Raw genomic sequence first — 24437 nt, forward strand, 5'->3', positions numbered from 1 at the left:
TCAAAAAAAAAAAAAAATTCTTCTCACAGCTTGAAACACAAGTTTTCCCATCTCTGGCCTTTATGAAGTCCCTTCTTTTCCCCCTCCGCACACCTCCCCTGCAGGAGAAGCTCACATCCCTTACCGAGGCACCCTGCGCTCTGGCCCTGTGCCCCTCTGCCTTTGATATTTAGCCTCGCCTCGTCTGGGCTGCTTTACCTGGATAGCCTCCCATTGCCCTTACACGGGGTGTTACACCTAAAATCACATGGCTGCTCCACTGACAATTGGGAGAGCTCCTTCAAGGAAGGCAAAGGCTGGGTTTTATTCATCTTTTCACTCCTAGGACCTTCCGCATTTCTGCATGGAGTAGTGTGTACTATGTACTTCTCTAGTGCTACACCTGCCGGGGAGTGCTACTCCCAGTGCTCTAATACATAGTAGGTGCTTGATACCCAAGCATTCAAGAAAACAAAACAGTTCAGTTCAACCTACTTTTTCATTCCATTTTTAATCTTTCTACCTGTTCTCCCCAAGCATTCAGATGTTCACAGTGGTGTGACAAGAGGCTCCCTGAGTCAGCCACACAAAATGCGAGGTCACTCCGGGTGCCAGCTGCTCTTCTGCTTCAGGCAGTGTCATCCTGCTCTGCTTTTCCCCCAAAACTTTATATCTCCCCTCCTCCTCTGACACTCCCTAGATAAATAGATTTTCTTTATAGACTTCAACCAGCCGATGATGAATTTTGGTAGCAGAAACATTTCTCACTTCAAATCAGATTGCAGCTTCCCATCTGGGGACCACGAAGCTGGGGCAGTGGTTCTCAACCCAGACTGTCCATTAATATGATCTGGGCAGCTTCTAAAAATACACAGCACTGAAACTCCCACCTCAGACCAGTTCAATCAGAAGCTGGGTAAGGTACGTGGGTGGTGGCATATTTCTAAACACCTCCACCCCAGGTGGTTCTGTTGGGCACCTAGGGTTCAGAGCCACCGGCCTAGAGTCTCGTATCACCTGACAGCTTCCTGGGAATGCAGGCTCTCAGGGGCCACCCCACACCTGCCGAATCCGAATCTGTATTTTCAACATGACCCTCAAGTGATTGGTAAGCGCATTGCCTTTTGAGGAGCATTTCTTTAGAGGAAGAACAGTTTTTAAACAACTATGACAAATTACAAGCAGTTTCTGTTGATTCATGTTATCAATTGGACATACCCATTCCCGTGCTTACTTAACACATATTAACAGAGAATCTGCTAGGTAGCAGCACTATGATGGTTTCTGGGAACACAAGGGCGTATGTTTCTATCTTGGCCTACAAATTCCTGCCCAGAATCCCTTCTTTCTAGGCTCTGCCCTTTAATGGGAGCTATCCTTCATCTCCTTGACCTAACCCTCTCTCCAGCATCAACCCTTTCCCCTTCTCACCTCTTCATAAAAATTAGAGTCAGAATCCGTCTTTGTCACTCCTTGTCAATTGTGGTACTTTGATCTTGAGCTGAAGACAGCCAGCTCTATGAGTGTGTAAAGATAAACTGAGCCTGGGCAGCTCTGGAGATTGCATAACCTAGGATTGATTTCAGCTCCTTAGATCCAGAGGCAGAGGAGAATGTTCTTAAACCAATCTTGTACCTTCACTGTAGTATATAGCCTGGTTTCAGGACTCTGGGAGCTACAGTATGGAGCCTTGCTATTCGGTGTGTAGTTTATGGACCAACATCATCACCACCACCTGGGAGTTTGTTAGAAATATAGAATCTTGGACTCCACTGCAGAGTTATTGAATCAGAATCTGCATTTTGACAAGACCACCAGGTGATTCACACACACATTAAAGTTTGAGAAGCACTGATATAGAACAGTGCTCATCAAATTTTGCAACATATTAGAATCATGTGGGAGCTTTTAAAAATCTGATATCCCATGATTATATATTAACAGCAACAAAAATTTGGTGCCCTTACTACACATCCTGTGCCAGTTAAGTCAGAATATCTTGAGATGAGACACAAGCATTCGTATTTTTTTATTGTGATGCAATACACAGAACATAAAATTTGCAATTTTAACCATATTTAAGTATATACTTTAGTGATGTTATGCATATTAACATTGTTGTACAACCATGACCACCATCTATCTTCAGAACTTCTTCATCTTCCCAAAAAGAAACTCCATAATCCACTAAACACTCCCATTTCCCCTATACCCAGCCCCTGGCAACCACCATTCTGCTTTCTGCCTCTATGAATCTGACTACTCTAGACACCTTGTAGAAGTGGAACATACAGTATTTGTCCTTTTGCGACTGGCTTATTTCACTTAGCATAATGTCTTCAGGATTTACCCACCTTGTACTATGTGTCAGAATTTCTTTCCTTTTACTTATTTTTTATTTTTTCTTTCTTCCTATATAAAAGCAATTCCTCCGTGTTTAAAGCTGAACGATATTCATTGTATGCATAGGTCACATTTTGTTCATCCATTCAGCTGTTGACAGACACTTGGGTTGCTTCTGCCTTTTGGCTGTTGTGAATAATACTCTATGAACATGGGTGTACGAATATCTGTTCATGTCTCTTTTTGCAGTTCTTTGGTGTATACGCCCAAGTGGAATTGCTAGATCATATGACAATTCTAATTGGAATTTTCTGAGGAATTGCCATACTATTTTCCACAGCAGCTGCATTATTTTACGTTTCCACCAGCAGTGCACAAGGATTCCAATTTCTCTACATCCTCACCAGCACTTATTTTCTGTTTTTGTTTTTTGTTATAGCCATTCTAATGGGTGTGAAATGGTATCTCATTGTGGTTTTGATTTGCATATCCCTAATGATTAGTGACGTTTCATGTACTTATTGAGCATTTGTATGTCTTTGGAGAAATGTCTATTCAAGTCCTTTGTTGTGAGTCAGGTTGTTTAGTTTTTTGGTGTTGAGTTGTAGTTCTTTATATATTCTGGATATTAATACTTTGTTAGATACATGATTTGCAAATATTTTCTCCCATTCTGTGAATTCCCTTTTCACTCTTGATAATGTCCTTGGATGTACAAAAGTTTTTAATTTTGATGCAGTCTGTTTTAGCTATTTTTTCTTTTGTTGCCTGTGCTTTTGCTGTCTTATCCAAGAAACTATTGTCAGCCATGAGAATTTTTTTAAAGCTCCCCAGATGATTCCAATGCACAGCCAAGATTGAGCAGTGTTTCTCAAATTTTAACATGCATTGGAATAATCTGAAATCTTGTTAAAATGCAGATTCTGATTTATTAAGTCTGGAGTGGGATCCAAGATTCTGCATTTCCAACAAGCTCCTAAATGACGCTGATGCGCTGGTCTGCCGACTGCTCTGAGTAGCCAGGGTAGAGAAGAGCATTTAAATGATTTACTTTATCTGAACTCCCCAAAAAGAGGGTAAATGTTATATTTACAGACCGTCTTCTAAGCTTCCTCACCATAACCATTGCCCAAAAAATACACCATCAAGACAGCCCACTGCTTATCCCTGACTTTCAAACTGGTACTGAGCAGCCCGGTGGGTACATTGGGTACGTTTGGCATGGCAGAGGAATGAAATGTAAAGGACTTATTCTCCCTGCCCCACTCTCTCCCTGGTCTCAGGGGGAGGCCAACCACTGCTGTACTCATGCTGGGTGAGTTCAGGATCCACATGATGGCTTGCTCCTCTCTGGCCTTGGCCCTTGTGAGGCAACTACTGTAGAACCCTGCTGAAAAGCTTATCTTGTTCAAAATATGTTTCATATCCTCAGAAAGGAAAACCACATTGGTTGGTCTGAAGTTTATAGAAGAAACTCAGGAGGGAAAAAACTGCTGAAGGTCTGCATCTAAAAAAAAAATCCTTTAATTCATCATAGAATTTTAGAGCTGGAAAGGACCTTTAGAGACCTCCAAACCTTCATTTTGGAGAAGAAAACTGAGACCCAAACAGGTTGTGACTTGTTTAAGGTCACCCAGGCAAAATAGAGGTCAGCCAATGGGTGCATTATTTCTTTCTCATCTTGCTTTAAGTTATTTATCTGGAAACGGATAACACAGAGCAGCTACTTCTTTTGTATCTCTCCTTTTCATTAAAAGAAGAGGTAAAACTAAAGAGGCTAGATCATGGTTCTTGACTCTCAGGGCCTTCATTAGAAAGGTTCTAATGATTAGAACTTTTAGGCTCATATTACCCGAATGGGACCAGCCTCACTGGTGGCCATGACCCAAATTGCAGGTGTGGTGCCTGGGAGGAACTAACTAGCTTCTAAAACACAGGTCGGATGCCACTTTTCTCTTCCATGCCCATTGCTGATGTTGTAAGCTGATCACAGCACACTTTCCAGCCACTGCCAATCAATTGGATTTGGCCCTCAAATTAAAACTCCTTTGCCATTCACTACAATAGAGGTCATCCCTTGAAAAGTCCAATGACCTTCATATCCATGCTACATTTCAGCATGTCGACACGGGTTATTAAATACTCTTTAGTTTCTCATTTCCTGCCCCATCCCTACCCAGCTGCTCATTAATCCAATTATGAGTTTTCTTTATCCAATCAAAGTTCCTGCCAAGTTGCAAAGCTCTTTTAGTGATTCATGGTGCATTTGTCTTTAGTGATTAGAAAACCCAGCAGAAGATGCTGTCTCGTTCAGACATCTCTGTAATTTGGAATGACCTCAGTTTGGTAGTGCCACGCCCCACATGTGCCCTGTGAACACACTACAAGAACCTCCTTCCCAGTTTTTGCCCTGCCTTTGGAGCCTTGCCCCTGTGTCACTCCCCAGCCTCTCCAGCAAAGCATTCAAGAGGCTCCTGAATCACGTCTGACTCTGAAGGCAGTGCCCAGGCCCTTCATTTTGGTCTCTGGGTCCTTGAACAGCAAGCTCTTTTGCTGGCAGGAGCATCTGTCTCCATATGGGGAGACAGTCTTCAGATCTTCCTTGCTCTTCCCTTCATTAAGACATCAGCCTCACTCAGCCTTGCTCTTGGCTGCCAGATGCACTGACAAGCCAGCAGGAAAAGTTCCATCTAGAATAGGTCTGCTACCTTCAGGGAAGTACCGCTTTGCCTGCTGGGACTGGACCCATGCAGCCTTTGTGGGCCTCCTTCCAGCAGTGCCTTTAAAACATTCCATGGGTGCTGATTCTAGGCCTGCCGGGAGAGTCTCAGGGTGGTGCATCTGCAGCGTTCCAAGTGTCTCCCTCGCTTTCACTCAAAAGAGGTGGAGTCCCTCCACCTCCTTGGCCATTTTCATCTGTCTCCTGGGTGTGTGCCACTGGCTCCCATGGCACCAGGCTACTTGGCAACACCCCGAGTTATGTTAGAGATATAATAATGAATTATACAATGCATTATACATAATTAATTTATAATGAAACACGCACGCAGTGGTTTAATTTCTCTAAGTGAATGATGTGCTACCTGCCAGATCCTGCTGGAACGCCTTCCCTAACTGACTGCTTCTTGGTCTGGAGGTGATGGCCAGCTGCCCTAGGGAGGGATCTTGGCTTGAGGAACCTGCCAAGTCACATATTCCCCCTGGCTATCTCTGGAGTATGTACCACAGAACAATAGTCTTTCATTGCATCTACTATTGTTCTAGATCTGGATACTCATGAGGGTCTCACCCAAACTCTGCATTGTTTGAGAGCTGTTATGTTCTTCATTCTCCCAGTCTTTCTCCCAGAGTGTGGGAAATGCCTTTGTATTTACACCTTTCCCTCCCCATCTCCCTCCCTTCCTCCCTCATTTCCTTCCTTCCACAAATATGAAATAAATGAAGGAAAGAAGTGCCTATTATGTGAACTACCCTTGACTTGCTGCATATCAGTGAATAAAACAGAGATCCTTGCCCAAGTGGAGCTTACACTCTAGCAGAGGGAGGCACACAATAAATTATAAGTGTAATAATAAGTAAATTACACCATACATCATACAATGATAGGTGCCATAGAAAAAGAAAAAGCAGAGCAGGCTAAGGGCGATCAGCCATGATGGAGGCAGGTTGCAGTTTCAAGGAGGGTGGGCAGGGCAGGGCAGGATTTGTGGAAAAGCAGCAGCCTAGGCACTGCCAAGCTCTCCATGAATAGGAGAGAAAGGCACTCTGGGCCTCCCCAGGACTTTAATGTTCTGGGGTTGCTTTGGTTACAGGTTCTTTCAGTAACGTTTGTCACTTTTGGTTTCAGATGTCCAGGATGTTCCTGCTGCTGCTCTGGTTTCTGCCTATCACTGAGGGGTCCCAGCGGGCTGAACCCATGTTCACTGCAGTCACCAACTCAGTTCTGCCCCCTGACTATGACAGTAATCCCACCCAGCTCAACTATGGTGTGGCAGTTACTGATGTGGACCACGATGGGGACTTTGAGATCGTCGTGGCGGGGTAAGTGCCTCCCACCCTCAGCTTTTGCTGTAATAAGGCTGTGTAACAACTCCAAATCCCAGTGACTTGCAACAACATACGTTCTCATAGGTCTGTGGTTGTCTGCTGGGCTCAGCTGGGGTTCTGGGATGCTGTGGCCTCACCTTTTGCTACTGCAGCAAGTCAGGATAGAAGGAAGTTTGGAAGAAGGGTGTTTGATCCACAGGCTTTTCAGGGAGAAAACTGGAATGCCCTGCTTTAAGGCACTCTCTTCTCTTCATATTTAAGCCTACTTGATTATGCAGGTATTACTTCTTTACGAGTGGGGCTGTAGGATCTCTGTACAGGAAGGCCTTAAGGGTGACAATTATGGTAGAAGGGGATGCTCAAAGCTGCCTTTGCACAGCACTTTACATAAGACTAAGAAAACATTAATTAGCCATTTCAAAGAGGGGGGAAAATGGAAATTAAGAGGGACAACTAAACCCCGCTGAACATGCCTTGGTGCCCACGGCTCCCTTCTCTCCTGAAAACCAACATCGGGTTGCAAAAAAAGCATAAGACTAGGAATCCAAATAGCCTGAGTTCATGCCCTAAGATGTAAACGTTCTAGTTGTATGACCTTCAGTCTCTTACTCACTGAGATTCAGAGATATCCTCTGTAAAAGGGGGAATAACTGGCCGGGCGCGGTGGCTCAAGCCTGTAATCCTAGCACTTTGGGAGGCCGAGACGGGTGGATCACGAGGTTAGGAGATCGACCCCATCCTGGGCTACACGGTGAAACCCCGTCTCTACTAAAAAATACAAAAAACTAGCCGGGTGAGGTGGCGGGCGCCTGTAGTCCCAGCTACACGGGAGGCTGAGGCAGGAGAATGGCGTAAACCCGGGAGGCGGAGCTTGCAGTGAGCCAAGATCACGCCACTGCACTCCAGCCTGGGCGACAGAGCGAGACTCTATTTCAAAAAAAAAAAAAAAGGGGGGGAATAACTGTAATGGCTTGTTGTCTTGAAGCCTTCATAGGCTATTGCATGTGACAGTGCATTGTAAATTTCTGCCAATCACCATTGATAATTACTGTGCACTGAGGGTACAGTGGCTCATGCCTGTAATCTCAACACTTTAGGAGGCCGAGATGAGTGAATCAGTTGAGGTCAGGAGGTCAAGACCAGCCTGGCCAACATGGTGAAATCCCGTCTCTACTAAAAATACAAAAATTAGCTGGGCATGGTGACACCCGCCTGTAATCCCAGCTATTCAGGTGACCGAGGCACAAGAATTGCTTGAACCCAGGAGGCAGAGGTTGCAGTGAGCCGAGATGGCACCACTGCACTCCAGCCTGGGCAACAGAGCAAGACTCCATCTAAAAAAAAAACAAAAAAGATTGTGCATCGAGCACTAATATGTGCCAGGCACTATGCATCATCTCATTTCGCATCCCTCATTTTATTTCATCCCCAACAGCACTATGAAGTAAATGTATTGTCATCTCCATTGAGAGAAAAGGAAGGTGGGGTTCAGAGACAGTAAGCAGCTTGCTGTCTGCTAAGTAAATAGTAAGTAGATGAGTCGGGATCTGAACCCCAAGGCTTCCTAACTCTACAGCTGCCAAACAGCACTGTACAAAGTTTCGTTATCACTTCAAAAATCAGTCAATCAATAAAAACACTACAGGGGCCTGTCGACCTCATTCTGGGAGGCCCGAGCTTTTTTGGTAGCACTAAAGTAACTGGCGGGTAACATTATTTGCAGCAATTGCATGTAACAGTAGAAAGCTTTGGCCTTGGAATTGGAAGACCTGGTTTTAATTCTAACCGTAGCCAACCCAGTATTTATAAACCTTATGCAATTTACTTTACACAGACCCAGTTTCCTCATCTAAATAAAATGGGCATATTGAAATCTACAGGGTAGTCATGAGGGTTAGTGGTGAGATGTGTAGAAAAGATTCTTTGTAAAGTACAGTTTTTATTTTGTCTGTTCATTTCTTCTACCCTGCAAAGAGTAGAGTTACTCAATTCTAGGCCTTCTAGATCTAGATTGGTGTGCTGTCCAGAAGCACTTTCTGTGATGATGTAAATGTTCTGTGTTGATGCTGTCCAGTATGGAATCCACCAGCCACATGTAGCTACTGAGTATGTGAAATGGTAGCTAGTGTGACCAATGAACTGAATTTTTAAATTTTCTTTTATTTTAATTAAAAATAGCCACTTTTGAATTGGACTGTACAGTTCTGGGCTTTTAGAAGGAAAAAACTAAAGAGCTGAATATGACAGAAAAGGAGAAATGGAATCATTGTAATGACCCTTTTTACCTTGGGTGACCTGAGCAGATTTGCAGTCAATCAGCCTTGCCTGTGTCCAGTTCTGTGACTGTCCAGTTGCTCTCTGAATCAGGGAGACACCCTCCTCACTAAGTCCATGCCCAACCTGATTCCCAGAGCCATGTGCCACTCTGCCAGAATCTCTGGTTAAAAGACTTTGATGCATCTCTGAGACGTTCTGTTTGGATGGTTGCCCTGCCTCCTACTTGGCGACCCTGGCCTCCCCTGATAGACCCTGGGGACTGAAAGAGGACAGAGAACAGCAGGGCAACCGTTCTTCTCTCCTCCTCGCTCCCCAAGTTGCAACTATTATGCTCTCCTTTCATCTTGGAAGATGGTATACTCTTGTATTCCCCAAGTTAATATGGAAAAAAGTAAGACCTGAGATATGAACAGAAAGTGTCTTCACCCTATTTTCTTCTCCTTCTGAGACCTGGACATCTGGAAGGAGCTAGCCAGATCCTAGAGCATGGAAAGCCTCTCCCTGTCTCCACTGGGAAGCTGTCTCTGATTTCAGTACCTTACACCCCTCTCCCAGCCCCTGCCCCTACACTGAGCAGCCAATGCTGCTTCTTATGGTCTGGCTTTCCCTCCTTCTCCCCTGGCTGTTGCAGGAGACCCATTGGGTCCCCCCTGCTCTGTTGCACTCTTTTCCCATGGTTCCAGACGGAAGGAAAGAAAGGGTGCGAAGGGCCGAGCACACCCCCTAAAGGAAGATGCAAAGAGCCTCTTACAGCATACTTCATTATTTTTGCTATCGTTTTCCCCTTTCCACAGCATCTCTCTCAAAGGCATGCTGAAATAGTAGGCACAGGTTGCATTGCTCTCCTCATGATTCATCTTTCAGTTGCGAAGAACAGAACTAGCAGAGAAGGTCTTGGCCCCAGGGCTGGTGCTGGCCTGGGTCTATTTGGGAAGAAGCAGAGCTGTTTGGTAGCAGGATTTTCAGTTTGCCTGTCCTTTCCAGGTCAAACGGAGTGATATGTGCCCCCATGGGCCCACTCACTGAGGTCAGTTCCCTGAGCCTGTGTGTAAATGTGGGTTCTGTGTGCGGGTCTTTATCCCACCAGTCCTTTGATGTGCAGGGGATTGCTCCTGCACCTCCTGAGCCTTCAGTTTCTTTCTTTCCAAGTGTTGGGCATTCATTTCATCTTCCTCTTCAATGAAGTCTTTTTAGCTTTCTCTTTCAAGAAATGTGCCTTTGTGTCCTCTGTGGCAGTGAAGCTAGACCATCATTTGCACTGACTGCAAGGTTTAGAAGTCTCAACCTTGTGTAGCTTGCTGTTTATATGGGTCCTGTAGGACTTTGGAGTCATCCTCTGGAAACAAGAACTAGACCGTCCTGGGTCTTGATGTGGAATCAGTCATTTAGAGAGAGCCCTGTCTCTTCTAGGGAGGGGTTGAGCCAGGCAGCCTCTGTCTGAGAAAGCTTGGGCTGCTGGATGTTATTCTGAAAGATGATATTTATTGCTCACCCCAGGAAAGAACAAGAGTTACACAGAAGACAGGATGGCAAAATTGGGCAGTCTCCCAGCTCCAGGTCAGGCTTTCTTTGTGGCTATTGTGAAGCATTGTGAATTCTCAGAGCATCAGAAAGACACATTCTAATTTGAGTACCAAAATACATTCCAAAGGCAAATATAACTTTTTATTATCTTCAGCTTAGGATGATTTGTCACTGTCTCCTTTTTGGGGCTGGATAACCAAAAATGGACTATACAGACATATTTAAATCAGGATCTTAGGAGGTCATTTCGTCCACCCCTTGCCTTATAATAAGGGCACACCTATAGTATTCAAAGGCTCCATTTACTTTGAGCCATCTGAGGGAACGTGGCAATCCTATTGTAATCCAGCTCGATAGTTACTTATGTCAAGAACCAATTTGACTAATCTGAATCCCTCATATTAGAGCTTACTAAGCTATTTCTTTTAGCTTTTGTTTTGCTATTGCCTTTGAAGATACAAACCAAATGATCACTATCTTTTCAAACAATGAAAGCTAGGATCACTGCCCTGCATTTCATCCCATGTGGACTTTTTGGCAACATTTCTGATTTTGACCCTTAGATTTGATCCACCCTAAACCTATATTTAATTCTGTTTTATTATCTGTCCAATTGTCAACTCTCTGTTTAAGAATCATGCAGCAGGAGTTGAAATTTTGAAAAATTGCATTTGTAGCCTTTATCAGGGGTACCTACGGTCCAGTTCATGACAGGTCCACCCTCTATTACCTTATAGACCTTTCCACTACCTGCCCCCGAAGGCATTTACTTTTGCCACCCGTGGTAGAACAGCCAGCTCTTCAGTTTATAAAGCACTCTGTACTTGAACTTGTCTTGAATGTGTTGACCTTGTAGTATGTCTGACTGGAGCCCTGTTGCTTTGAGTATTTACTCTTTGAATAGGTTTGTTTTGTGTTGCTTTTTCGGTGTCCTCGTTCTGGTTATTGACAGCATTGATTTTGAGCGTGTTGCGGGTCGGTTTGTGTTGTGTTTCAGATTCTTGAGTTAATTGTGATGGAAGGCGTGTGCATGTCTCTGACTCTGGGAGGAGCAGGAAATGACCGCCCTTTGTTCTGCGGGGATGGGGGAGGGACTGGGCCGGCTCGGATCCTCTGCACATCTGGGCGAGTGCCTCCGCATATGGAGGGCTTATCTGTTAACCGGCAGGTGTATGATTGCAGTCTGCTCCCTGCGGGGTGAGGGGAAGATTTGATCACCTCTGGCAACTTCCATGCACGCACAGACCATTGAGGATCTTCAGGACTAGTTTTCCAGTAAATAGAAAGCCCAGTGGCTTCTCCTTTTCTCAGTGGAACTAAACACCCAATCTACAGTCTCACAGAGTCTGGAAAGGAATTCCTGTTGGTGTCAATCTTGTACAATTCCTTTAGAGCAGCTTTTGTTTCCTGGGATATCCCCAGAGGTCTGAGATAACACCCCTACCATCTCAGTTTCCAACAGTAGTTTGCTCAAATGGAAAGATTGTAGTGGTTGTAAAGTTTAAATCATGATTTAGATCCATTTTTCTACCCAAAGATTATTCATTTGATAAAACTGTAACACATTCTTCACACTTGGAAGGGTTTCATTTAAAGGGATGCTACATACTGTAAAGCAGTGTTTTAGGTTTTTCTTAATTTTGCAACTATGTCAGGAAACTTTTTAATTTACTAAAGTTAATTGAATTATTTAAAAGGCAAATTGTATTCAATTACCAAATTAATCATAATCATATAGGGGATAAATTTGCCATTATAAATAATAAGAACAATGATTTTTAAAAAGACACATTTATCCATGATTTAGCCAAAGCAGCATTTATGCATTTTATTATAAGTATATATACATACATGTAGTATATAGATATATATAGTATTTATAGATAGATATGGTAAATAATAGGTAGATGTAGTATGTATATAAATATAATTAGATACATATTGAAATATATACATAAATGCACACATTCACATATGCTTTTAACAAAACCAGTACAAATATTTTTAAACTTTCAGTCTTAATTGTTGTTTTGTATAACATTTTAATAGATTTGATAATCAGTTTTGATATTATCTTAAAATGTTAAATTATTTCATTCTGTTTCTTTTTTTTTACTTAAAATATATTTTACTTTTGGCCAGGCACGGTGGCTCACGCCTGTAATCCCACCACTTTGGGAGGCAGAGGCAGGCAGATCACCTGAGGTCAGGAGTTTGACACTAGCCTGGCCAACATGGTGAAACTCCGTCTCTACTAAAAATACAAAAATTAGTCAGACGTGGTGGCATGTGCCTATAATCCCATCTACTTGGGAGCCTGAGGCAGGAGAATTGCTTGAACTTGGGAGGCAGAGATTGCGGTGAGCCGAGATCACGCCATTGCACCTCAGCCTGGATGACAAGAGCAAAACTCCATCTCAAAAAAAATATATATATATATGTGTGTGTATTACTTTTAATTACACTTAAGCACATTTTGTTGCACAAAAAATCACACAACCTAGGTGAAGGTAAAAATCCATGTTTACCAATCCACACTCCTTCAAGACCATCCCAGCCCCCTCCCAGAATAACAACTTTTTCGGTCTGCTGTTTATGCTTCCAGAAATTTCTATATCATGTATATGGAGAGAGTGTGTGAGAGACAGACAGAGACATAGGGAGAAAGAGTCTATGTTATGTACATTTCTACTGTGTATATATATTATAAAATACATAATTTATGGAGAAATCACACTGATACATATTGTTCCAAAACTTGCTTTTTTTCACTGTATAATATGTTCAAACACATAGATGTAGCTTTTTTAAAAGTTACTTAGTATGGATGTACTGTATTCATTTTGCCATTCCTCAAGTGACGTTTAAGCTGTTTCTAATCTGTGACCATTGCAAATTCCACCACACTGCATGTACATCCTTACACACAAATGGAAATATTTCTTTAGGATGGATACCAAGAAGTAGAACCGCAGGGTCAGGGATATGTTCATTTTAAATTTTATTAGATGTCACCAAATTGCTTCCAATCTAATCCTTTTGTATTTACTCATAGCCTAGAAATAAAAGGCTTTGGATTATTCAGCTCAACAGCTATTCAAGCACCTACTGTGTGTACAGCCAAATATGTTCCAGGGTCTGAACTTTGTCAATGTAGATTTGACAATCCCAAGAAGGAAAAGAGCACCTCCTCTACATCTGCAAAGGAAGCTGCTGCTGTTAAAACTGGATTGAGGAACTTCAGTACTTTCTGATTCAAACTGCTGAAAGGGCCTCCTCTAAAGCTTCTTCTGCAAAAATATATTTCTTAAATGGGTCACCCTTAACCCTGAGATTTCCTTGTTGTTGGTATCATGGAAGAATGATGGCAGTGTGCCAGCTCTTCTGCTGTGGTTTGGATGGACTGCCCCTGATTCTGAACACTAATAAATACCAATTAAATTAAATACTAATTAAATGCTAATACATATGAACTGGAGCAGGAGCCAGGGCTTTTTTTAGCCCATTCTTAAAACTTTTCTAAAAAAGGTTACTCAGCAGTGCCTGGCAGATTTGCCAGAGCTGTCTCATTGCCACATCCATACCTCCTTCCCCCCAGTCCTGGGCAGCCAGGAACAATGGGCAGAATTCCACTTCTACCCCCTCACCCCAAATTACATACTCTCCTGATCAGCTCAAAGGTCTGAGGCCCCTATGTAATTACCCCAGACACACACACACACACACACACACACACACACAGAACAACTGAGCCAGTTGGCGTGGTAGGCAGAATAATGGCCTCCCCAAAATGCCACATCCTAATCCCAGAACCCACCAATATCTTACCTGGCAAAGTGGACTTCGCAGAAGTGATTAAGTTAAAGACCTTGGAATGGGGAGAATATTCTGGATTATCTAAGTAGGCCCAATGTAATCAAAGGTCTTTAAAAGTGGGGAAAAGGGAGGCAGAAGGGGAAGTCAGAGTGATTCTGTGTGAAAAGGATTCAACCCACTATTCTGGCTTTGAAGATGGAGGGAGAGGCCAAGAGCCGAGGAATGTGGGCGGCCTCCAGAAGTTGGAAAAGGCAAGGAAACAGATTTATCCTTTGAGCCTCCAGAAGAAAACGCAGCCCTGCCAATCTTGATTTTAGCCCAGCAGGACCAATGCTGGACTTCTAATGTACAGAACTGTAAGATAACCAGTGTATTGTTGTAAGCCATTAGGTTCATTGTAATTTTTCAAAGCAGCCATAGAAAACTAAAACACAAGATAAAAGGCTGAATGCTTGGTGTCATTTTTCAGAGAGGTGATGGCCATTACTTCAGAGAATTTTAACTGTGCTATTGTATAATTTCACAATGATAAACAAAATATGCTACCAACAAATGTATTCTTTTTAACCAATGTCAATCCCTGTCAGAGACATGTGAGTTTTGGGCCGGGCGCAGTGGCTCACACCTGTAATCCCAGCACTTTGGGAGGCCAAGGCAGGTGGATCACAAGGTCAGGAGATTGAGACCATCCTGGCTAACATGGTAAAACCCCATCTCTCCTAAAAATGCAAAAAAACAAATTAGCTGGGTGTGGTGACGGGCACCTGTAGTCCCAGCTACTCTGGAAGCTGAGGCAGGGGAATGGCGTGAACCCGGGAGGCAGAGCTTGCAGTGAGCCGAGATTGTGCCACTGCACTCCAGTCTGGGTGACAGAGCAAGACTCCATCTCAAAAAAAAAAAAAAAAAAAGAAAAGAAAAAACTATGTGAGTTTTGTAAAGAATTCCTAAAAGTATACTTTGTTCCTCGGTGACCATCGAATTAATTCACTCGGCAACTCACTGTTTGACACCTAGTGCTATGAGTGGCTGGAGGTGGAGAGAGGGAATTCAGAGCTTTTAAAGATCTCACTGTCTTTGGGGGGATAAACACACCCAAACTGGGTGAGGTCATAAGTGACCAGTGCCACCAGAGAGATGCACGCATTCCTGGGGGTCAGAGGGGTCGAGAGCACTTCCAGCTGGGAATCACAGAGGTCTGGAGGTGGCATTTCGATGGCCGTGGAAGGACAGGCAGCCTGTAGATCTGTTTACCAAGGGGACAGAGGCCTCTCTAGGTCAAAGATAGTTTTAGGCTTATTTGTTTTTGTTCGTTTGTTTTTAAATTTATTTTTTAAAAAGGCTTTTAACAAAAAAACCTGATTTTCACAAAGTAGTGAAGAGTATTTATATAAAAAGCCATTCAAAAATAGTGATATAATTAAAACGCTAAAAATGCCTCTGCTGAAAACGGCAAAGCTACATTTAGTAGTCTGAATTTTTCATCCATTTAGAGAGTAGACGTATGCCGTGTCTCCAATCGCTTTCCTTGAAGTCTCTCTTCTCCCCATTTTTTTTTAAGCGGTGGGCTGGCTGAAGGACCTTCTTAGTCCCATGGGCCCCACTGCAGGCTGCAGAGGCCCAGGCCTAGGGCAGGAGAGAGCTGAGGCTGACCCTCCCCGGCCTTGCACCATGGGCCTTCCTCATTCTTGCTCTGCTCTTTGGAATATATACAGCTCCCACTCAGCATCACTGCTGCTCTAGGGGGCGGATCTGACGCCAGCCTCCCCATCCTGTGTTTTACTTCACACATCCCTTCTCTTCTCCAGTCCTACTGACCTGGTGAGCAGGTGGTCTTATCATTTTGCTGTGATTCTGACTTAATTTTCCCTCTAAGGAAACTTTTGAGGTTATTTTTGAGGTGCGGGTATCTAGAACACAAAAGGATGTGCGGAAGTTAAAAACGAACATTCCCACTTCAGATTTGTACCATGCTCTTCCCTAGTTTACCTTCACCTGCTTGCAGCCTACAGTTATGGAGGCATAGAGAGCAGGAAAAGCATGGGTCTGGTATTTTACTGATATCTCATTTTAACCATCAAGCAGTTCATATGGGATGCAGCATTTAATTGATCCTAAGTCACAATTTTTTTTTTTTTACATTTTAATATCTCTAAAATTGAGATGGGGCTTAGAATTGGCAGCCTGCATTTACTGGCAGAGTTCTTCCTTGCCTAGAGATACGTAATATCATGGTAAGTCTTATTGCCAATAACACTTTAGATTTGATGAAAACACTGTAAATAGTGTCGTCCCTGCTTTGCAGATGAGGAACCTGAGGTCCAGAGACCTGCTTGCGTTCGCAGAGATGGTAAAAAGTAGAATAATATTCTATTTATGCCCATTAAATTAAGCTTGTTAATCGTGTTATTCAAATGATAATCTTTACTACATTTTTTTCTGCTTGGCCTATTAATAACTGAGGGGCTTGCTTTGTAATATCCTACTATGGCGGTTCATTTCTCTCAGTAATTCTGTCAATTTTTGTTTTATACATGTAGAGCCTAATTTATTAGGTGCAACTTTACCAATTGTATTTTCCTGGTGAATGGACCCATTGTCAAGAAGTGATCTCATCCATCCCTAAATACACATTTGGTCTGATAACATGACATCTAGTCCAGCTTTCTTTTGGTTAGTATTTGCCAGGTTTATCTTTACCATACTTTAACTTTGAACTTTTCAAAGTCCTTATGTTTTATGTGTGTTTCTGGTATGCAGCCTATGTACAGCTCAAGTTTCTCCAAATGTTTGACCATGTCTATGTCCCTTTGCCAATTAGTTTAGTCCACTTCCATGTAATGGGAACATCAATATGTTTAAACTTGTTTTTGTTATTTTGTTTTCTCAATTTCCGTGTTTTCAATGGTTTTCTCTTCCTTTCTTGCTTTTTAAAAATTTGATTGGTTGAAAGTCTTTTTAATTGAAGGTGGCAGCGTTTCAGGATCTCTAGGGTGTCACTCTTCTAGCCAGACACCTGTGGCTGGTGGCGCCTTTGCCCAAGTTTTGCTTGGGCCTGATAGGCTCGCTCTGCCCACTCGCCCTGGCAGGCTGTGCTCAGCTCACACCACCAGCCTGGATCCCACACCTCCAAGGGAGACTGCAAGTCAGACATGGACTGGCAAGGGGTGTGTGAGCCAGTGCAGGGCCCAGCTACTGTGCAGTCAGATACGCTGGCTGCTACCACAGGGTGGGTAGCTCCAGGTGCTGGCATGGGTGCCTGCTCTCTGCAAGGCTGCAGCTGGACCGGATGCAGGTAGCTTCTCTGTTTGGCACTGGGGAACGTGGTGGCACCTAGAAGCTTGGAGATGCTGGGAACTGCAGGGTCTCAAAGAGGGAGTCACAGCCCTGACTCAAGGAGATCCTAGGTCTGGGCTCCCTGAAAGGTCACAGCTCTTCTCTCCTTCTCTCTTCCCACAACATAGAGAACAAGGGGCATGTTTCAACCTTCTTTGCATTACAGCTCTTTCATCCTTGCCATTCTGCAGGTCCCAAGTTCTTGTCCTGTCACCAGGAAGAATGAAGTAGTCAGACAAGTGAATGGTGAGCCAGACTAAGAGGAGCTTTACTGAGTGATAGAACAGCTCAGTCTCCCATGGGGCAACTCCTTTCTGTAGCCAGGGTGTCCTGTCGAGTGTTCAACTCCTAGCAGAGAGGGTAGCTCCTCTCTGCAGCTGGTCATTCCATCATCTGTGCAGCTCTCAGCAGGGAGGAGGCCCTAGAGTGGGTGGTTTCTCTCTGCAGGCAGGGCATCAGTCAATTCTGCAGCTCTCAGCAGTGAGGGGGCCCTGGAGTGGGTAGCTCCTCTCTGCAGCTGGTCATCCTGATGTATGCCCAGCTCTGGCTGAGCCTAGGGCTTTTATGGGCCTCAGAGAGGAAAAAGTGCACACCAATTGGTCCATGGACAGCCATAGGTGGGCCGAGAAAAGGCACCATAAGTTCCCACTCCTGTCCATGGTGCTGGCAGCCCAAACCCAGCCATCAAGCCCTCCCTGGCCTGAAGGTAGGGACTAAATGTGGACCTGCCCCCTTCTTCTCAGAAACCTGTCTGCCTCCTGCTGCCATTCATGGCATGCCAAGGGGCATTTGCAGGCCAGTGCTGAGCTGCCCTCAGCACCCCTTTGGCTTCCCTTCTATCCTCATTGGCACCCAAAGTCCAGAGGGGGAAGAGGCAGCAGGGGGCTGACATGTCAGCACTGCCCTGAGCCTGTGCACACCTGGCTGGGCCACAACAATGCCCAGGCTTGCCCTAACTTTGCTCTGAGATTGGAGCAGGCGCCAACAGCAGGGAGAAGCCAGGTCTCAGGGGCAGGCATTTCTGAGCCCGTGAGGGCAAGGGGGACTTCCCAGGCCCCCAAGAGCACAGGGATGCCTAGGTCTGCAGCTGGGGTTTGGACAGCCGCAGCTGTGCCCAGGATGGTGGGGCTTCTGCCTTCCTACTGGAGTGGGAGGCCTGGGTGGGCAGCCCCGGATATGGGCAGCTGCAGCTGTGCCTGGGAGGGCGGGGCTCCTGCCTTCTTCCTGGAGTGGGAGACCTGGGTCTGCAGCTGCACCTCCCTGCTACAACTGGCGTGATGGCAGTGGCCACTCCAGATGGCCTGTCGCTGCCATCATCAGAAGGTTCTTGTTTTCTAAATCCCTTTTTTTTTTTACCCCTATTGATTTGGGATTTATACCTCTATTTTTGTTTTTTTAGAGGTTTACTTTGAAACTTTATATACATTTTAACTTAACAAACTCTGAAATTATCTTAACCCCCTTCTATAACAATATAAGGACATCAGGACATGTTAACTCTGGACCCCTTACTCTTGGCATTTGTGTAGTATTTTAGTCTTTGCCCTTTGTTAGCCCTGCCAGTTATAATAATAATAATTAATAATAATCGTTGTTGTTGTTATTGTATAAAGACAATGGTTTTACATTTTTTTACCATTTTATTTGCTTATTTTTCCTTCTTGTATCTCAGAAAGACCTTCTGGGATCATTTTAATTCCAAAGATGTTACTTTGCTGAATGCCCCGTCCTGATAAACTCAGTTTTTGTTTAATCTAAAAATATCTTTACTATATCTTCATTCTTGAAAGAACCTTTTCCTGTATTCACAATTTCAAGTTGATGGCTATTATTCCATGGTGTAATGGTTGCCATTGTTTCTTTTCAGATGCCTGTTATTACTAATGCCATTCCTTTTTAGGTGATCTATCTCTTGTCTCTCTCTTTCATCGCTCAGTTTGGCAATTTTACTATCATGTATATGGATCTCTTTTAAAAAAAAAAAATCTGGTCTGTGCTTCCCAAATTGGAGGAGTCATATCTGTCATCATTCTGAGTATTTCTCAGCCATCATCTTTTTAAGTCTTTCCTTGGCCAGGAACAGTGGCTCAGGCCTGTAATCCCAGCAGTTTGGGAGATCGAGACAAGCAGATCAGTTCAGCCCAGGAGTTTGAAACCAGACTGCACAACATGGAGAAACCTCATCTCTACTAAAAATACAAGATAAATTAGCTAGTGTAGTGGTGTGCACCTGTAGTCCCAGTTTTTCAGGAGACTGATGTGGGAAGATCTCTTGAACCTGGGAAATCGAAGTGGCATTGAGCCGAGATCACACCACTGCACTCCAGCCTACTGTGGCAGAGCAAGACCCTGTCTCAAAAAAAAGCAAAAGTCGTTACTCCATTCTCTCTACTCTCTCCTTTTGGGACTCTATTCAGACAATGTGAGATTTTCTCATTGTAGCCTCCAAGTCTCTTAACTGTTCTCACATTATTTCATCTTCTGTCTCTCTGTGCTGCTGCATTCTGGATAATTTTCCAGTTATATCTTCCAGTTCACTAATTATTTCTTCAATTGTATCTAAACTGCTGAGTTTTCATTTCAAAACTGTTTTTTATTTTTAGGAGTTTTATATGGTTCTTTTCAAATCTCCCTGATAATTTCTGAAAATGTCTTACTGCTTATTCACTTTTGTGAGTTCATCATTTCATTCTTTAAACATTTCATGCATAGTTATAATCTGTATTTGACAGTTCTAATATCTGCAGTCCTTGGGTGTTAAATGTGTTCTTAGTTGTTTTCATTACCACTAACTTCTGGTGGCTTACTTCCTTATTATATTTGCTTGATCTTGAAACATAGGAGTTCTGTGGGCCTAAATTGAAAACACTTTTTTTTTTTTTTTTGAGACAGAGTCTCACTCTGTTGCCCAGGCTGGAGTGCAGTGGCGTGATCTCGGCTCACTGCAACCTCCACCTCCCAGATTCAAGCAATTCTCCTGCCTCAGTGTCCCAAGTAGCTGGGACTACAGGGACATGCCATCATGCCTGGCTAATTTTTTGTATTTTTAGTAGAGATAGAGTTTCACCATGTTAGCTAGGATGGTCTCGATCTCCTGACCTCCTGATCCACCCACCTCAGCCCCCCAAAATCCTGAGATTACAGACGTGAGCCACCGTGCCTGGCCTGAAAACACTTTTTACCAGAGAGGATTTGTATCCACCTCTACTGAGGGCCAAGCGGTCCTACTGACCTGAGAATACCCTAGCTCTCTCCAAGGGTCCTGGCTTAATGTAGGGGTTCTGTAACCCTATCTTGCCACCAATTCGAGGATTAGTAATATTCTTTATGATGCTCAGAGTCCTTCATTTCCATGTATTTACCATTCATTGCTGCCAGGTCTAATTTCAGCTCTCACTTTTCTGTGGGGTGGGATGGTTCTTGGAGTTTTTCCTTAAGTTTGTGAACCCAGTAATACACTAAAAATATAGTTCATTGGGGATCTACTTGTTCTGTAGTGGTAGGGTCCTTCAGAGGTCTGCATATCATTGGAAACAGAAAAATAGACTTAGGAAATCCAAAGCTTGTGTTCTTTCTGTCACCAAGAAGACATTGGAGGGTATGTGTAACTAAAGGAAGTAGAATTTAAAAGGTCCTTCCCCTTAGCTTTTCAGAGATGCTTGAACTCACTTATTGCAAAATAGAAAGAGCTCTATGGCATGGAAGACTTGGGTATAAGACAGATGAGGAGGTGTGTGTGTGTGTGTGTGTGTGTGTGTGTTTTGGAGGAGAGAAGCACGTGCAGGAAGCCCCATGTACTCAACAAAAGCCAGGCCAGACTGTGGTCCTTGGACTGTGCCTCTCTAGAAGAGCATGCGAGTTCAAGATCAGAATCTGTTTACAGCACAGATGATACCATCCACTGGTGTTTGGTTATGCCAAGCAAAGAAACATGAACTGTGCACATCAGAAAAGATTCCTTTCCCCTCAGCAGCCATCTTCCCATGTTGTTTATAAAATGCTTATAGCCATATGAGGTCATGGACAACTACACAGTATCCTTTGATGTGCCCAGCTGTTGCAGTCATTGTGCATGCTGTCCATGAGTGGGCAGTGGAAGGAGATTCTTCCTGCTTGGGAGCAGCAATGCATTCCAGAGCTCCTCACACAGGATAAGGTGGCCGGATCTGTTCCTTGGGCCTCCACAGGACCTTGATTCCTTCTGAGAAGAATATTCCTCCTCGGGAGAACTGTTCCAATCACAAGATCCTGTGGGGCTGCCACTCAAAGTAGCCCTTTGGCCACCAGGGATTAGTCCAGTATCTAATCAGTATCTTGATCTGAAATTTTCTATCTTGAAGGAAAGTTCTCCCTTTGCTGTTGAATCATGAGTTGAAAAGGTATATCACAACTACCACCTGTTCTGTCCCCCATCTCATGGAGGAACCTGAGAGAATGCCGATGACATCCAGAGAAAAGACAAGGAGAGAATCCCAGGGGCCTGTCCCTGAGGTCCACGGATCTATGAGTCCCCTGAAGCTCTCCTTTAGTTCTGGGAACACCCTGGCATATGCCTCTAGTACATCCTCTCCCTCCTTTTCTCTACAGCTACTTTCCTCATCTTATACCAAAACTTATGGCTTATAAGTCAGACAAGAGAAGCCGCTTTGTAGACCAGAGTGAGCACCCTAGCTGGTGCTGAGTTGCAAACCAGAGCGTAACCATGCCTAGCCCCAAAGGAGATGCTTTGGGAAAATTCTTTTTTTTTTTTTTTTAAATTATACTTTAAGTTCTAGGGTACATGTGCATAACGTGCAGGTTTGTTACATATGTATACTTGTGCCATGTTGGTGTGCTGCACCCATCAACTCGTCAGTACCCATCAATTCATCATTTATATCAGGTATAACTCCCCAATGCAATCCCTCCCCCCTCCCCCCTCCCCATGATAGGCCCCAGTGTGTGATGTTCCCCTTCCCGAGTCCAGGTGAACTCATTGTTCAGTTCCCACCTATGAGTGAGAACATGCGGTGTTTGGTTTTCTCTCCTTGTGATAGTTTGCTAAGAATGGTGGTTTCCAGCTGCATCCATGTCCCTACAAAGGACGCAAACTCATCCTTTTTTATGGCTGCATAGTATTCCATGGTGTATATGTGCCACATTTTCTTAATCCAGTCTGTCACTGATGGACATTTGGGTTGATTCCAAGTCTTTGCTATTGTGAATAGTGCCGCAATTAACATACGTGTGCATGTGTCTTTGTAGTAGAATAATTTATAATCCTTTGGGTATATACCCACTAGTGGGATGGCTGGGTCATATGGTACATCTAGTTCTAGATCCTTGAGGAATTGCCATACTGTTTTCCATAATGGTTGAACTAGTTTACAATCCCACCAACAGTGTAAAAGTGTTCCTATTTCTCCACATCCTCTCCAACACCTGTTGTTTCCTGATTTTTTAATGATTGCCATTCTAACTGGTGTGAGATGGTATCTCATTGTGGTTTTGATTTGCATTTCTCTGATGGCGAGTGATGATGAGCATTTTTTCATGTGTCTGTTGGCTGTATGAATGTCTTCTTTTGAGAAATGTCTGTTCATATCCTTTCCCCACTTTTTGATGGGGTTGTTTGTTTTTTTCTTGTATATTTGTTTGAGTTCTTTGTAGATTCTGGATATTAGCCCTTTGTCAGGTGAGTAGATTGCAAAAATTTTCTCCCATTCTGTAGGTTGTCTGTTCACTCTGATGGTAGTTTCTTTTGCTGTGCAGAAGCTCTTTAGTTTAATGAGATCCCATTTGTCAATTTTGGCTTTTGCTGCCATTGCTTTTGGTGTTTTAGACATGAAGTCCTTGCTCATGCCTATGTCCTGAATGGTACTACCTAGATTTTCTTCTAGGGTTTTTATGGTATTAGGTCTAACATTTAAGTCTCTAATCCATCTTGAATTAATCTTCGTATAAGGAGTAAGGAAAGGATCCAGTTTCAGCTTTCTACTTATGGCTAGCCAATTTTCCCAGCAATACATAAAAACAGTTGGCAATCTGTGATCCATGTTAACCTAGGTTTGTGAAGGAGTTTTTGCTATCTGAATCAGATTTAAAATAAAACTCAAACCAAAAATAGATCCCAATGTTATTTAATTAAATAGTAAACATTCTAGGCCAGGCACGGTGGCTCACGCCTGTAATCCTAGCAATTTGGGAGGCCTAGGTGGGCAGATCACTTGAGGTTAGGAGTTCAAGACCAGCCTGGCCAACATGGTGAAACCCCGTGTCTACTGAAAATACAAAAATTAGCCGGCCATGGTGGTGCATGCCTGTAATCCCATCTACTTGGGAGGCTAAGGCAGGAGAATTGCTTGAACCCAGCAGGTGGAGGTTGCAGTGAGCCAAGATGGCACCATTGCACTCCAGCCTGGGGGACAAGAGCAAAATTCTGTATCAAAAAAAAAGAGTAAAAATTCTACATACACATTTTGATCAATAATTCTTTTTAAAATTTCTCTTCTCACATTAGATTGCAGACTTCTAAAGGCAGGAACTTTTTTTCATCTGTGCACCTATAGTGCCTATCACATAGTGTTCAGATGAAACAGGCAGGGGTCTTATGGGTGGATGGAGGATTTTAGGTAAGAGGATTAATGAAAATAATAAATATTAGCTACTCTCAGAAGTGACTGATTTAAGGACCTTCACCTTGAGAGCAACATCAATCAATTCAATAAGCAAATTCTACAAGCCTACCTACCATGTGCATAGTTGTGTGCTCAGTGCTTTGGAAGATACAAGAATATGATCCTCTCCTTCAAGCTATCTTAGTCATAAGAGAGATAAGGCATATACGGAAATAACAGAGCAGAATGTCATATGTGCTACAGCAAAGACACTCATTCCATGTTCAGCACACTCATCAAGTTCATGTCTCCAGTGAATATTCTAGCTTCTTATAAACACTGCATTTCATATGAGGTTGTAGTCATAAGGTGTCCCCCTCTGTGGAACTTTTCTATGATGAAAAACTTCTCTATGGGTTTGATCTTTTACTGTTAAAGCCAAAGTCCCCACGTTAATTTCCCTTTCATTAAACTGCAATAATTTTTTGTTGGCTGAATAGTCCCGAGGGACTGACAGTATCT

General features: G+C 43.5%; 1 protein-coding gene across 2 annotated transcripts in view; it reads left to right on the plus strand.

Annotated features, from left to right (window-relative positions):
• Positions 1-24437, plus strand: part of CRTAC1 (cartilage acidic protein 1) — a 165152-nt gene that overhangs the window by 13033 nt on the left and 127682 nt on the right. For both annotated transcript variants that reach the window (XM_011951161.1, XM_011951162.1), the window contains exon 2: positions 6170-6363. In XM_011951161.1, the coding sequence (XP_011806551.1) occupies positions 6170-6363 (194 nt within the window). The remainder of the gene's footprint in view (positions 1-6169; positions 6364-24437) is intronic.

The sequence above is a fragment of the Colobus angolensis genome, unplaced genomic scaffold (assembly GCF_000951035.1).
Source record: "Colobus angolensis palliatus isolate OR3802 unplaced genomic scaffold, Cang.pa_1.0 Scaffold316, whole genome shotgun sequence".
In the NCBI taxonomy this organism is placed as follows: domain Eukaryota; kingdom Metazoa; phylum Chordata; class Mammalia; order Primates; family Cercopithecidae; genus Colobus; species Colobus angolensis.